Consider the following 14,389-nt stretch of genomic DNA (forward strand, 5'->3'; position numbering starts at 1 on the left):
AGTGACATCAGCATGAGTTAACGCAAGGATAAATGCTAGACGGTGTCAGTCTCTCACAACGATTCAGTTATTATTTATAATTATGATTCCTTAAGAAATGATTCAGTGATTCATCAAATGTCAAATTCCACCATTTGATTCTTTTCATAAGATTCAGAATATTTTTTTTAAATATACTGAATAAACAAATGTAAATGAAAGTCTATGCAAGTAGTAGTGAAATTAAGAACTACATACCAAACTTTATTAAAATATTTTACATTTGATGACTGGGAATTTTATATGATTATTAGAGATTATAAATGGTTATAAAACTAACACTTTAGACTGACACAAACATAATACAGCTTCAAAACAATGTTAGTGCACATCGAAATAACACACATACACACACAAAACAAAAAAGAAATAAAGACAGAAAGCAAGAATGCAAGAAAGCAAGAAAGAAAGAAACAAACAAACAAAGTAGGAAAGTGAAATGTCGCCCCCTGCTGAGAGAAGTAATGCAGTGCATTAATAACAGCGCTGTAATAAGTTTAATAAACGAGTCTCTACACTCTGTGTGCTCTGAATACATAAATCTTACCAATTACAGATAATAATCTCTCCATTAACTCTCACTGTTAACATTTACATCAGATTATTAAAGATTAAAGACAAGTCAATCAACTGTGCTGCTGATAGATTTAGCACAAAACTGCTCTTTAATAAGTTTAAAACTTTGTACAGTACTAATACAAAACACCAAAACTTATCTGAACACACACACACACACACACACACAACCCTATCGTCAATTCCAAACACTCTCTCCCTGTCTAAAAAAGCCAGACTGACTAAAGCCCAGCAGAAGTGTGTTGAAGGGGACAGTGGGTTAGTGAAGAGCGCAAAATGTGTCTCAGGATTATTATTATCGCTAAACCAAAAATGTGCAGTGCAAAAATAACCTGTAAAGCTCACAGTCTTGCTGAAGAAAGTCTACTGCTCTGCTCATTTAGCATCACTAAAGTTATCAGAAGCAAATAAGTCTGCTTTGTAATTACATCCTGGTTTCTGACCAAACGTCCACCATAACACTAACAACTAAAACTAAAACTAAAATTAAATCACATTTTCCTTTACAGGAAATGAAACTGTCAACTGACTCTCATAACTAACTGAAACTAAACTAAAATTAACCCCTTAAATGGTCAGGACCCACCGGCTGGCCCAAACTTTTATTACACACTTCTATAATCTAAGAATAGCTCAGCCAGTTTGCATTGAAGTCCCTGTAATTACTGAATAATAAGCCTTAGTATGTAATAAGCCTGGGATTTTAAGGGGCTCAAAAGCAAAATTAAACTAAATAAGAACAAAAACTAATTTCAAAACAATAACAACCCTGGCGTGTAAGTGAACCAGCACTCTGGTCTGAGTAATGAAAGGCATGAGCTGGACAGTGGTCACTCCCTTTTGGGTGGTACTGGAGTGTGTGTTCACACATATACAGTGCTGTCTGTAAGCAAATGCACACGTACACTGCTGTTCTGGGGCACTGAATTAGAGAGGGAAACTAAACTATTATGATCAAGGGTAGGGGACTGGGGGTATAAGATGTTTGACCAAACTATCGCTTTAATATGAAAAGTAAATGAGTGTTTCTGCAACTATTAAGGCCTGCTCTTTTGAGGGTCCACACTCGTTTAACTATCTTACACTGTTAGAAATGAAGGTTCTGCGCAGGTACATTTTTCATTCATCAAGGTACAAACAATGTAAATGTGCCCTCAAAGGTACAACAGTGGCTTTAAGGTCCAACTCTGTACCTTAAATATGTTTTCCCAGGTGATCCCAGGTGTGTTTATTTCTTTTCATAATCTAATGTTATAAACAAAATATATGTTATATGTTATATGTTATAACAAAATAAAAAGCCTGGAGACGAGACGGGGTGTGTGGAGTCTATACAACTTAGAAAATATAATTTCCGTGGATTATGGTCCCTGACTAAAGGTACTGAGATGTACTCTTTAGGGTACCACCCCAGTGACAAGAGGGGTACTGCCCCAGTAACAGTTTAGTATCTTTATTTCTGAGAGTGTAGTATCATAGTAGATACTGATAAAATAATAGTAGTTACAGAACATTTACAAGTAGATGGTAAACAATTACATTGTAGAAAATGAGAGGTTTACCCAACTCAAACTTCTTAGTTGAGTTAAGCTAAGTTAAAAACAACAAATATTTTCTCCAGTGTATTAAACATTTGTGGACACAAAATCTGAGCTGTTTCATGTGTTCCTGAGTGGTGCAGTGGACCAAGTCAACTCAACAGGAGGTTGTGAGTTTGAGCCCTGTTGATGCCATAGCCATCCATAAGTGCGTATTCAAGAGGGAAAATGTCTAGCAGGCTTGTGTGATGAAAAGAGTCCTGGCTAGTGGGGAAGTTGAGTTTAACAAACAGGTCTATTTTATTTACCTAACTGAGATGCAGAACTAAAAAATTTAGAGAACTTTTGACTCAACTAAGAAGTTTGAGTTGTGTGAACTCTTGTGTCTTCAAGTTGAATCGACTCAAGAAAAGACATGTAGTCAGTTACTATATAATTTTGAGTTGAGCTGACCTCTCATTTTTAACAGTGTATAGTAGTTACTGCACAATTATAGCAGCTAATGAATAATTCATTATAGTTACTGAATAATTCATAGAAGTTACTAAATAATTTATAAGAGAAACAGAATAGTATAGTGGTTGCTGTAAAATTCATAGTAGATACTGAAAATTATATTCATGTGTTTGCTTGTCTAAAATAAAAATCTGTGTGTGTGTGTGTGTGTGTGTGTGTGTGTGTGTGTGTGTGTGTGAGCCTTCTGAATACCCTACCTTGTGTTTTTCTTCTGAGGAGCTGCTATTCCACTGTGAGCTGTTGGGCTTGCATATCGTGCCGTAAGACTGCAGAAAGAGAGAAAAAGCGAGAGAGTGAGGGTGGGACAGATAGAGAGAGAGGAGAGAAAAAGACAGAAGAGGTAGGAGAGAGAAAGAGAGGGAGAGACACATAGAAAACGAGAGAGAAAGAGCGATAGAGCTGAATTGGAGCGTGTTTTACATGCCCTCTCTAATGTAATAAAGGCCACGCTCTCCAGCTGCCTGCTCTGTCCACAGTATGCCTCTGTATGTGTGTGTTAGTGTCCACTTTCACGTGGTAAGTCACACACACCTCGTCAAGACATTCACACAGTACCAGTCCATCCTGCAAGGGGGTCTGACACAGCCTAATTAACCCTTCAGACACTCAGAAAGCTTGGATTTCCATTTTTAACACTCAAACAGAACAATGAAAAGATTCCAAACAATTAAATGTCAACAGGACGTTTTGTTGACATTGAAGCTGGAATCAGCACTGCTACAGTGATTGTTTTGGCAGCCAGCCAAGATTAGATCACCAACGGGACTCTTTGACTACTGCGGGTCACACTACACTGGTCACGCTTCCAATAATACTGCAAAAATAACAGCAAAATCCAGCCAGATTCTGACTGATACCACATATGTTCTGTTTTATTTAAAAAGCACATCGTTCATACGATCCACTCAGTCGTTCTGACAGATTGTAATACACTACAGGAAGTGTAGGGGGAGATATGGCCTCATTGTTTTATATAAAAGCGCTCTGTAAAAGACCTCAGAAGTCATGTCGTCATTCTGTAGTCAGTGTCTATCTCTTTCTCTCTCTTTCTACCCCCCCCCCTACCTTTTCTCTTTCTCTCTATCTGGGGTCTGTTTGATAAATTAATCCCACCAGTCTGCCCAGGTGAGGAGAATAATGAAGACCCTTCTGTATATTTCTGCACTTTCACTTTCGCTTCTTTTCATTTTCTTTCCTCTTTTGTAATTTGTCTTTTTTTTTCTTTGTGGCTCTTAAGACAGATCAGCCTGGAGCAGGAGAGGAAATCAGAAATAGAGCAGAGGGAGAGCAGAGAAAGAGAGAGAGAGAGAGAGAGAAGCAGAGAGAGAGAGAAGGAGAGGACAGAGAGAGAGACAGGAATAGAGAAAAGAGAGGAGAGTGAGGGAGAGAGAAGAAGAGATAGATGGACAGAGAGAGAAAAAAGAAAAAGACAGGGAAACAGAAATAGATATAGCAAGCAAGAGAGATAGAGAGACAGAGAGATATAAAGAAAAGAAAGAGACAGCAGAGAGAGAGAAAGGAAAGAGCAAGACTATGCACTGCAGCAGCAATCCAAGCTACTTTTTTATGTAGACTAGTACAGCAACAATCAGTTAAGTCAATTAGTAAGTTAATTGTGTCATTGATGACATAATATGTGTCATTTGTCGGAAAAAAGCGCTATAATGTTCATATGGTGGACATGTTCATATGGCTTCTACTGTTTCATTTAAAAAGCACTCTATAATGCTCTGGCACATTTACAAACATCATGAAAAGATGATATTGATAAATGCGTATAGTTTTGGTAAAATAAATAAAGTAAACTATAAAGTAGATTAGTCATAACAAAATTAATGTAAAGCTGCGGACCATCTTACTTTCTACTTTCTACTACACTGTTAACACATTTCCAGTTCATCTGATTCAGTTACAGTCGATTTACTGGAGCTCTATAATTATTCAGAGTCAGCAGCAAGAACAGCTTGTGTATTTCAGTGTGTGTACGTGTATGTGTGTGTATGTGTGTGTGTGTGTGTGACTGTTGTGGAGTCATATTAATGCAGCCTGTCAACACAGTGCACTTAGTGACACACACACACACACACACACACCATGCAGAGCATCCACCTAGACAGTTTGTCTAGCCATAGCTAACATTATATCAAAATAAAACATCAGAAATCTAATGGCAAATTAGAACAGCATTCACAGTTAAAATAAAGTGTTGTAAAGCATGTATATACACACAGTAAGAATACAGTAGTAACATTTCTTGTATTACAGTGTATCTTGTATACACAGTATGTATACACACACATAAAAAGTATATATATATATATATACTTTTATGCATGTGTATACATACTGTGTGTACTAAACATTTGGGTTCTACACAAATTTATAATGTATATAGTATATACTATTATATATATACACTGATCAGGCATAACATTACGTCCCTATTTCTATGCTCATTGTCCATTTTATCAGCTCCACTTACTATATAGGTGCACTTTGTAGTTCTACAGTTACAGACTGTAGTCCGTCTGTTTCTCTGCATATTTTGTTAGCCCCCTTTTACCCTGTTCTTCAGTGGTCAGGACCCCATGGCGCTGGTATGAGTGGATCAGACACAGCAGTACTGCTGGTGTTTTTAAACACTGTGTCCACTCACTGTCCACTCTATTAGACACACCTGCATTGATGGTCCACCCTGTAGATGTAAAGTCAGAGACGATAGCTCATCTCTTGCTGTACAGTATGAGCTAATCATCCTCTAGTCCTTCACTGGTGGTCACAGGACGCTGCCCACAGGACGCTGTTGGCTGGATATTTTTGGTTGACTGTTCTCAGTCCAGCAGTGACACTGAGGTGTTTAAAAACTCCAGCAGCACTGCTGTGTCTGATCCACTCATACCAGCACAACACACACTAACACACCACCACCACGTTAGTGTTACTGCAGTGCTGAGAATGATCCACCACCCAAATAGTACCTGCTCTGTGAGGGTCCGTGGGGGTCCTGACCACTGAAGAACAGGGTAAAAGGGGGCTAACAAAGTATCAGAGAAACAGATGGACTACAGTCTGTAACTGTAGAACTACAAAGTGCACCTATATAGTAAGTGGAGCTGATAAAATGGACAATGAGTGTAGAAATAGGGACGTAATGTTATGCCTGATCAGTCTAAATATAGCACTGGGTTTTGTTAAAGCGATAATATAGGCTAGTAGGTCACAACCCACTCACTCCTTAACAGATAAACTCAAGCAGCAGCCAAAATGAAGTTGCTACAGGCTTCTGTCTCAAACTGACCCCAGAGGAGCCCAATCTCACTCGGCATTTCATTTTCAAAGCTGAAAACTTACAACAAAAGCAACTGCAATCATGACTGTATTATAATAACCAAAATGTTCATAATACATCTAATTTTATCACATGATAACGAGTCTTAGTCCCCACAAAGAGGTAAATACACAACACTCATATATATATACACACACAAACATGCTGCAGTGCTGTACCCATTGTTGTTGTTTTTTTTCCTGGATGGCAGTCTGCTCTTCCTGTCTGGTCGAGTGTGTGTGAAAGCCGGATCGGGCTGCTGACCGTTGGACATGGCAAAACCAGGAAAACCCGGCTGCCTAACTCACATACACACACATACACACTGATCACGGTCAGTCCGTCTGTCTCTCTCTCAGGCCTGACCACTACAGCAGGTGCCAGCTATAGAAAGCCTGGGTCTCTGAGACTGTAAATGTGAGCAGGGTCCATGTGTGTGTGTGCGTGTGTGTGTGTGTGTGTGTGTGTGTGTGTGTGTGTGTGTGTGTGTGTGTGTGTGTTATAAAAAGCTCTCCTCTTCATTCCTAGGCAGCTCAGATGGTGTTTTATTTTAGCATTTTGGTTCTTTGACATTACAGAAGTGCTACTGCCCTCACAGTGGGTGTACACACAGTGGGTCATGGACAGTGTACACATCCACAGAGACTAATTCTAACCCCAACTTAACGCTTAGAAGTTTAGATATACTGATGTTTCACAATTTAAAGGTAATTATACAATTACTTAATTATTTACATGGTGAATTTTGTTACGATTTACATTCTGTATTGACGAATTTGAGTCTTGTGTATTGTTTTATAGTAAAAAAAAACCTCTTGTAGCTCCACCTTGCTGTTGTACAGAGACTGTAGTCTATCTGTTAATGCACAGTTTGTGTTAGCCATCCTCTAACCCTTCCTCAACGGTCAGTTTCTGACCACAGAGCTGCTCTTGGCTGGATATTTGGGTGGTGGTCTACTCTCAAACTAGCAGTGAAACCCCAGAAACACCACTGTGTCTGATACACCAGCACCACTACTACCATGACCACTACCATGACAACTACCATGTCAGTGTCACTGCTATGCTGGGAATGATCCACCACCCAAATACTATCTGGACAACAGCGCTCTTGTGGTCAGAATTCAATTCAAGCTTTATCGGTATGACCACATCACTTGACAATGTGGTCAAAGCATGTAACATACATCAGTCTAGTAAAGAGTTACACCCACACAGACAAGCACAAAGAGTTCAAACACATGCAATTAACAAAGAGGGGGCTCATAAACTGTGCAGCAACAGATGAGCTATGGTCTATAATTGTACACCTCTATAGTGACCTATACAGTAGGGGTTTCTAATGAAGAGGTCAGTGAGTGGAAGCACAAGCTAGGTGTTTCTAATAAAGTGGCCAGTGAGTGGAAGGACAAGGTAGGTGTTTCTAATAAAGTGGCCAGTGAGTGGAAGGACAAGGTAGGTGTTTCTAATAAAGTGGCCAGTGAGTGGAAGGACAAGGTAGGTGTTTCTAATAAAGTGGCCAGTGAGTAGAAGGACAAGGTGCGTGATTCTAATAAAGTGACCGTGGTGTGTATACACACTTTTTTGCACTTATCTGAGCTGCTATTGTTATTAGGAGTGCACTAAGTTCTAAGCTAGTTATGCTAAAACACACACACACACACACACACACACACACACACACACATACGCCATATGCCACTCAGACTTTGGTAGGCAGAACTGGGCTGGGACAGTGTGTGTGTGTGTGTGTGTGATTTCTGCTGAGCAGACCCAGAGCACCTGCCACTGCAGCAGCAGAAAAAAATCCCACAGAACTAGAAACAGCTGTTCACTCTCTCTATCTCTCTCTCTCTCTCTCTCTCTCTTTTGTTCTCTCCTGATATTCTCTCTCTTCTTCTCTTCTTCCCTGTCATTCAAAGTCTTTTTCCCTGTCACTCTTTTTGTCTTTCTCTGTCTCACTCTCTCTCTCTATCTCTCTCACTTTGTCTGTCTGTCTCCCCCTTTCCCCCCCTCTCTCTCACAGACACACACACACACACCCATGAATGCCAACAGTGACAGAGAACTCACTAAAACACTGAACACACACTGACCCAACCACACACACATACCCTCAAACAAATCTCACACACTGTCCTTAAACCCAGCACAGTGGCACCACCTACCGTATGTTCTCTCTATGTATTCTAAAAATATATAGAGACGTCATACACTTATTTATTTGTTTGTTTATTTGTGTTTGTGTGCTCTATTTCTATTTTTCAGCCTACTATTTGTAAAGCACACTGAGCTGCAGAAAAATCGATACTTATTATTATTGTTATTATTCTGCTAACCTCCACTACCAACAACATCAACAGCAACAGTGGCTGAGTCATAGAATAAGAACTTGTGTAAAACATCTAAGTACCAAAGTAATGATTGCACACGACTAGCTGTAATAGCTCTTTAGCCGGCAACATACCATGCTAACACAGCTTAGCTTTTTTTCTGGTAAGGTTATAGTCATTTTTAAACACTCTTAGACTAAGCTGATTAGCAAAACAAGTTGGCTGTAGCTATGCTAGCCACTTAAACGTTCCCAAACCACCTCAAAATTGTACCCCAATATTGTATTTCGATGATAAGTGAAGTATAGCAGAACTTGTTTCAGGATCTTGTGATAAGGGCCTATAACAGAAACACTTTGGGTTAACGCTGGCCTTCGTTGTAATTTGCAGCTGATGGCCTGGTGTGTCACCTGCAGCTGGTATGTGTGCGTGTTTATCTAGATGTTACTAACATAGCTACTTACATGTTAGCATGCTATAATAAGCAACATATTAAGCTAACATAGCTAAACTAGACTTTCCAGGTAAGTTGAACACTATCTGCAACACTAATAGCAAGTTAGCTATATGGGTTCACCTATTCTCTGCTAGTTTCAGCTCTGAGCTAGAGCTATGTTGTGTTTTGGATGCTGGTCAGCCGCAATGGAAGTTAATATGCTGGTTGGCCAGCTAAACCAGCACCAGTCCAGCATAAACTAGCATGAACCAGCTTAGACCAGCATGCCGGTCTGTGTTTGTTTTTTTTTTAGCAGAGCTAAGTGAAATATAGCAGAATTTGTGTTAGCACTGGTATACCTGGATTGCATGTCTTGTTCTTTTGTGGCTCAGTGGCGCTAACACAGTGGCTCGGTATGTGACCTGTTGCAGGCACGTGTAGGTGTTTATCCATATGCTACTAATACTGCTTGTTAGCTTGCTATGGCAGGCAATGTGCAGTACAAAATTAACATAGCTAAGCTAGCCTTTTCTGGTAAGTTGCAGTTATTTTCTGGAACACTACCAGTGTTAGCTTCAGCTGTTATGTGCTAGAATGTTTCAGGAACTGCCTCATGTCAGCACGCTGAAGATGTATTTCAGCCAACAGCAGAATGTAGCATCCAGGCTTACCTGGACTGCATGTCTTGTGTTTTGTAGCTCAGTGGCACTGCCTCGGTTCTCGAGTCACTTTCTGCTGGTATGTGTGCGTGTTTACATATGCTCCTAATACACAGCTACCCATAGCTAACTCTAAGGCAGGCAAAACATACTACTAAGCTAACTAGTGTAGTAGTACTCGAGTCGGTTGTAACAGTGTCAAAACCATAAACTAGCGGTCTTGGTCTTGCCTCTGACTTGACCTCATTTCGGCCTTGGAGTTAGGTGGACTCAGACAATTGTTGTCACGACTTGCTGACTGTGATGTCTCTGTCTGAGGAAACTGGAAGCTGAGTTATTACTGAATATCAACAAAACCAGAATAAACAGAATAAAACAGTCCTTTCTATGCATCAGGGATTCCCAGACATCTGGAACTCATGGTACACACAAACAACCACAAAAGCTTCCGTGGATTTAAGCGATCAGATCGTTTTTTTTCTGACTCGCCTAATGAGAAGGCTGATTTGGCAGCTACTAAGTGCTAGAGGTCAAGCTGAAGAAAGGAAAGCTGAGGAGTCACTTCTGGTCTTGATCTTAAATCGGACTTGACTACTAAAAGTCTTGGTCTTGACTCGGACTTGATGTGTCCCACTCTCAGTCTTGACTCGGACTCGGCTCTAGCAGTCCTTACCACAACTTTAAAGCTAATCTAGCTAAGCTAGAGTTTTCCGGCTTTGTATATAAATGCTTCAAAATAGTACATCAACGTTGTATTTCAGTCATAATGTTGGTTCTTGAGGGAAGAACCTATTAGAAATTCTTTGAGTAAACTCTGGCCTACCTGGACTGCATGTCTTGTGTTTTGTGGCTCGGAGGCGCGCCCCAGTGGCTTGGTGTGTGACCTGCTGCTGTAGCTCTACCAGAGACTGCAGGTACTGCTGCTGCTGCTGCTGCTGCTGCTTATAGCGGGACAGGATGAAGAACAATCCCAGGATGCTCTTCAGGTTCCCCTTACACACCTCTGTACACAAAACACACACACAAAACAGATCCACAGCATTTAAGACACTTTAAGAAAGCCAAGGTGGGTAACAAGTTTCAGAAATCAATGAAATAATTATTGTTATTTTGCTCATTTAATGAAATGAGTTCAAGGACCAACTGCAATTTGGGTAAATATACTGATGCATTGATATTATAGTAATAAAGCAAACAGGCAACAAATGAATAATGTATGTTGCCCCATATATGTCAGTATTACGGGACAAAGCAATGGACAAACAAACAAACTAGCAGGGATATAAACAAATAAAAGTATAATTTATTAGAAGGAGTATTAAATGCATATATAATATGTACTACATGAACATGTAATATATTACAAGAATTACTAAATGTATATGTACTAAACATATATTTACCAAATGTATATGTACTAAACATATATTAGAAGAATTACTATGTACATATGTAAGATGTACTATATAAACATATATTTCAATGGACATAAGATGTATTTACATATATTAGCAATACTACATACATACAGTCATGTGCAAAAGTTTAGGCACCTCTTAATACACAAGTACTGTTCATTTGCTGACCTTAACATATTGGAAAAAAGTTAAATATACCATATGGTCTTTGCAAAAGTTGTGACACATTTTATATTTGATATTAAAATAGGACAGAAAGAAATAAAAATTATGGGCTGAAAGTTGCAGAGAATTTTTTTTTGTGTTCACTTATTTTCACTTATAAAGAGTGTTCAAACTTTTGCTAACAACTGTATAATAGGTACTATACGAACATATATTAGAAGTACACACACACACACACACCACACACACGCACATATATACACATACACTATGTAGAACACAAATATATATTAGAAGGAGTACCACATAAATCTATAATACATTATATATGAATAAATCAGACAGAGTAAGCACTACATAAACAAGCAAAGAGAAACACTTCTTCTTGCCTTTCTCACTGAGCTTGAATCTGTTGAAGCACATTCACTACAGAAAAGTCTGAAACATGAAATGTAATTCACACTAACGACTGACGAAGAATCAAACTGCTAAAGAAGAGAAACTACAGAGGACGGTGTTTTGTTCTGCGTGTGAGGAAGTGGAGTGTGAGGTTTAGTCATAGGGGGCATGGGCAGCGGCTTTGTCTCAGTCTGACCCTGTCTGACCTTTAGTGACCTTTACAACAAGTCTGGATGACACCCCTCTGACCAAGTGCATAAAACACTTGATACACTCAGATTACAGCACAGATTTTGTACTGACTTAATGACAAAACACTGTTCACTGTCAGTGCAGCAGAATTCAACTAGTACGATGACGGTGGAGGGATTTCTGAGTCTGATTTAGTCTTTTTGACCTTCTTTAGGCAGATTCTACAGCATACAACTGTGAAGTGAAAGGGCTATAGTAATAAAGGTTTCTCTCTCATACTCTCTCTCTCTCTCTTTCCTTCTTTCTCTTTCTCTCTTCTTCTCCTCTTTTCCCTTTCTCTCTCTCTCTTACTCTCCTTTCTTTCTGTCTCTCTCCTCTATTTTGTTCTTTCTCTCTCCTTCTCTTTCTCCATGCCCCTCTTTCTTTCTCTCCTTTCTCTTTCTTTCCTATCACCCTCTTTCACTCCTTTCATTTTCTCCCTCTCTATCTCCTTTTGTCTTTTTCCGACACCTGCTCTTTCTGCCCCCCTCCCCGCTTCTAAAAGGCCCTTTACTCCCACTTTCACATCTCTAATATTTGGCAGTGAATAGAAGTGAGGGATGAGTTGGCATTCTCTCCAGCTGATACAGCTCTCTCTCCCTCTCTCTCTCTCTCTCTCTCTTTCTCCATATTCTTTTCTTCTTTCTCTTTCTCTCTCTCTCTCTATTGTTTTCTTATCTCTCTCTCTCTCCCTCTCTCTCTCTCTCATTGCAGTTGTTCAGGGTGATTAATTTGTTCTGTGTTCAGTGTGAGGTGCGACTCTAATTTACAGAAAACATCACTAATAGAGCTACAGAGTGGCATAAAATCATTAAAAAACATTTAAAAGCAAATTTAAAATTTTAAAATCCAGTGCAAATTTTAAAATTAAATTTTAACTACATGGATCAATTCACAGACCTCAGTTTTGGTGTTGTGTGGGTGGTCCGAGTCAACACGCCATTTTAAAATTCCCGTTTTTTTGTGACTATAAAACATTTATGTTTACACACATCGTGTCCAAATATTTTTAGACTCCTGCTCCTCCAGTGTTCTGACTTCTGAAATCAAGGGCGTTAAAAGGGAGTTTGTACCTCTTTGCTGCAGTAACAGCCTCTGTCCTTTTGGGAAGGCTTTACACTAGATGTTGGAACATTGCTGTGAGGATTTGTTTGCATTCAGCCACAAGAGCATTAGTGAGATCAGGCACATATGTTGCATGATCAGTACTGGATCACAAACTCCACTCCAACTCATCCCAAAAGTATTAGATGGAGCTCCATCACTCCAGAGAACACAGTTCCACTGTGGGCATTTATACCCCATTAACTGACGCTTGGCATTGGGCATGGTGACATTAGGCTCATGTGTAGCTGCTCTCTTTCTGTTGGCCAACGGTCAATAAAACACCTGTGTCAGCAATGAGTGACCTGAATTCACTCATTAGCAGAGCTGTTGGGATACCTTTGGTGTGGTTTCTCTAAAGTTCTAAGGACTGCTTTTTTTTAAATGATGCACAACATAGGGCAGCCATCAAAACAGAGCCCATTTACATATATTGGTCTTAAAGGTAAAATAACTAAATCAGCCCTTTTACTTCTAAGAGATAAATAGAAGTTAGGAAATAGTTCAAATCAATATTGTAGATGACAGGAAAATAAAATAGGTGAAAAACGTAAGATACAGTATGTAAGGTACAGAGTACAGTCATATGCAAAAGTTTTAACACTCAAATTACATGTTTTGTTGAATTTCTAAAGGAAAATACCACATCCTCCACAGAGAACAAACTTTAATATGCTGTTTTTCTGTGAGATACTAGAATTTAACATACTGGAAAATTTAAAAACATAGAAAAAAGGTGCCATAACTTTTCATAACCTACAGGCCACTTTATTTTCTTTGTGCAGAAGTGTGTCCTCTGTGGAGGATGTGTTACCTTATTTTCACTTAGAAAATCAACAACACGTAATTTGATGGGGGTTCCCAAACTTTTGTATACGATTGTATGTAATCTGTGCTTTGTGTGTGATCATTCAGATGAAATTATGTTACTGTGAGATGACCTTTGACCCTTTTTTCTTTTTGTTTTGATTTTCTCAGCTATAATTATTCTAAGAAGACGGAGAGAAAGTCCCTCAGACAACTGCCCCCCCAGCCCCCCCCCACCCCAGACATCAGTTACACAAAAAGAGAAGAGAGAATTCACTAAATGACTGTAAACCCACTCATCATGGCTGTGTGTGTGTGTGTGTGTGTGTGTGTGTGTGTGTGTGTGTGTCTGTGTGTCTGTGTGTGTGGTCATCACACCAGCTGTAACCTTGTCCACTTCCTCCTTCTCAGGACATGAAAACAGAGGTTTAACGGCTGGTAGTGGGAAGCTGTTTTTGTGTGTGTGTGTCTGGTAACTGTGTGCCTGTTCAACACACTTTTCATCACTTAGGTCAATGGTTCCTCACTGTAGCATAACCAATTTCTTTGGTTCCGCTACACCTATATCACTTTTTACACCCATTTCAAAAGTTATGCTACATCCACGTCAGTAGTTACACTACATCCATTTCCATGGTTATTCTACACTAATTTCCATGGTTACACTACGGTTTCTGTGATTACGTTACACCCATTTTCATGGTTATGTTACATACATTTTTATGGTATTCTACACTCAATTCCTCAAGACCTAAGGTTACACTACACCCATTTCCATGGTTACACTCCGCCAGCCTCATTATGCCACACCCATATGCATGGTTATGCTCCACTCATCTC

The 14,389-nt window shown here is 39.4% G+C and overlaps 1 protein-coding gene across 8 annotated transcripts in view; it reads right to left on the bottom strand.

Annotated features, from left to right (window-relative positions):
- Positions 1 to 14,389, bottom strand: part of nav3 (neuron navigator 3) — a 218,438-nt gene that overhangs the window by 118,512 nt on the left and 85,537 nt on the right. For 4 of the 8 annotated variants that reach the window (XM_036561806.1, XM_036561808.1, XM_036561807.1 and 1 more), the window contains exons 1-2: positions 6,177 to 6,355; positions 2,867 to 2,935 (exon numbers count right to left, since the gene is read on the bottom strand). In XM_036561806.1, the coding sequence (XP_036417699.1) occupies positions 2,867 to 2,935; positions 6,177 to 6,271 (164 nt within the window). In that variant the 5' untranslated portion in view covers positions 6,272 to 6,355. Of the gene's footprint in view, positions 1 to 2,866; positions 2,936 to 6,176; positions 6,356 to 9,437; positions 9,479 to 10,248; positions 10,429 to 14,389 lie in introns of those variants that run through there. The other 4 variants (XM_036561812.1, XM_036561809.1, XM_036561810.1 and 1 more) reach the window with 4 other exon arrangements.

This window comes from Colossoma macropomum, unplaced genomic scaffold (genome assembly GCF_904425465.1).
Source record: "Colossoma macropomum unplaced genomic scaffold, Colossoma_macropomum, whole genome shotgun sequence".
NCBI classification, from domain to species: Eukaryota; Metazoa; Chordata; class Actinopteri; order Characiformes; family Serrasalmidae; genus Colossoma; species Colossoma macropomum.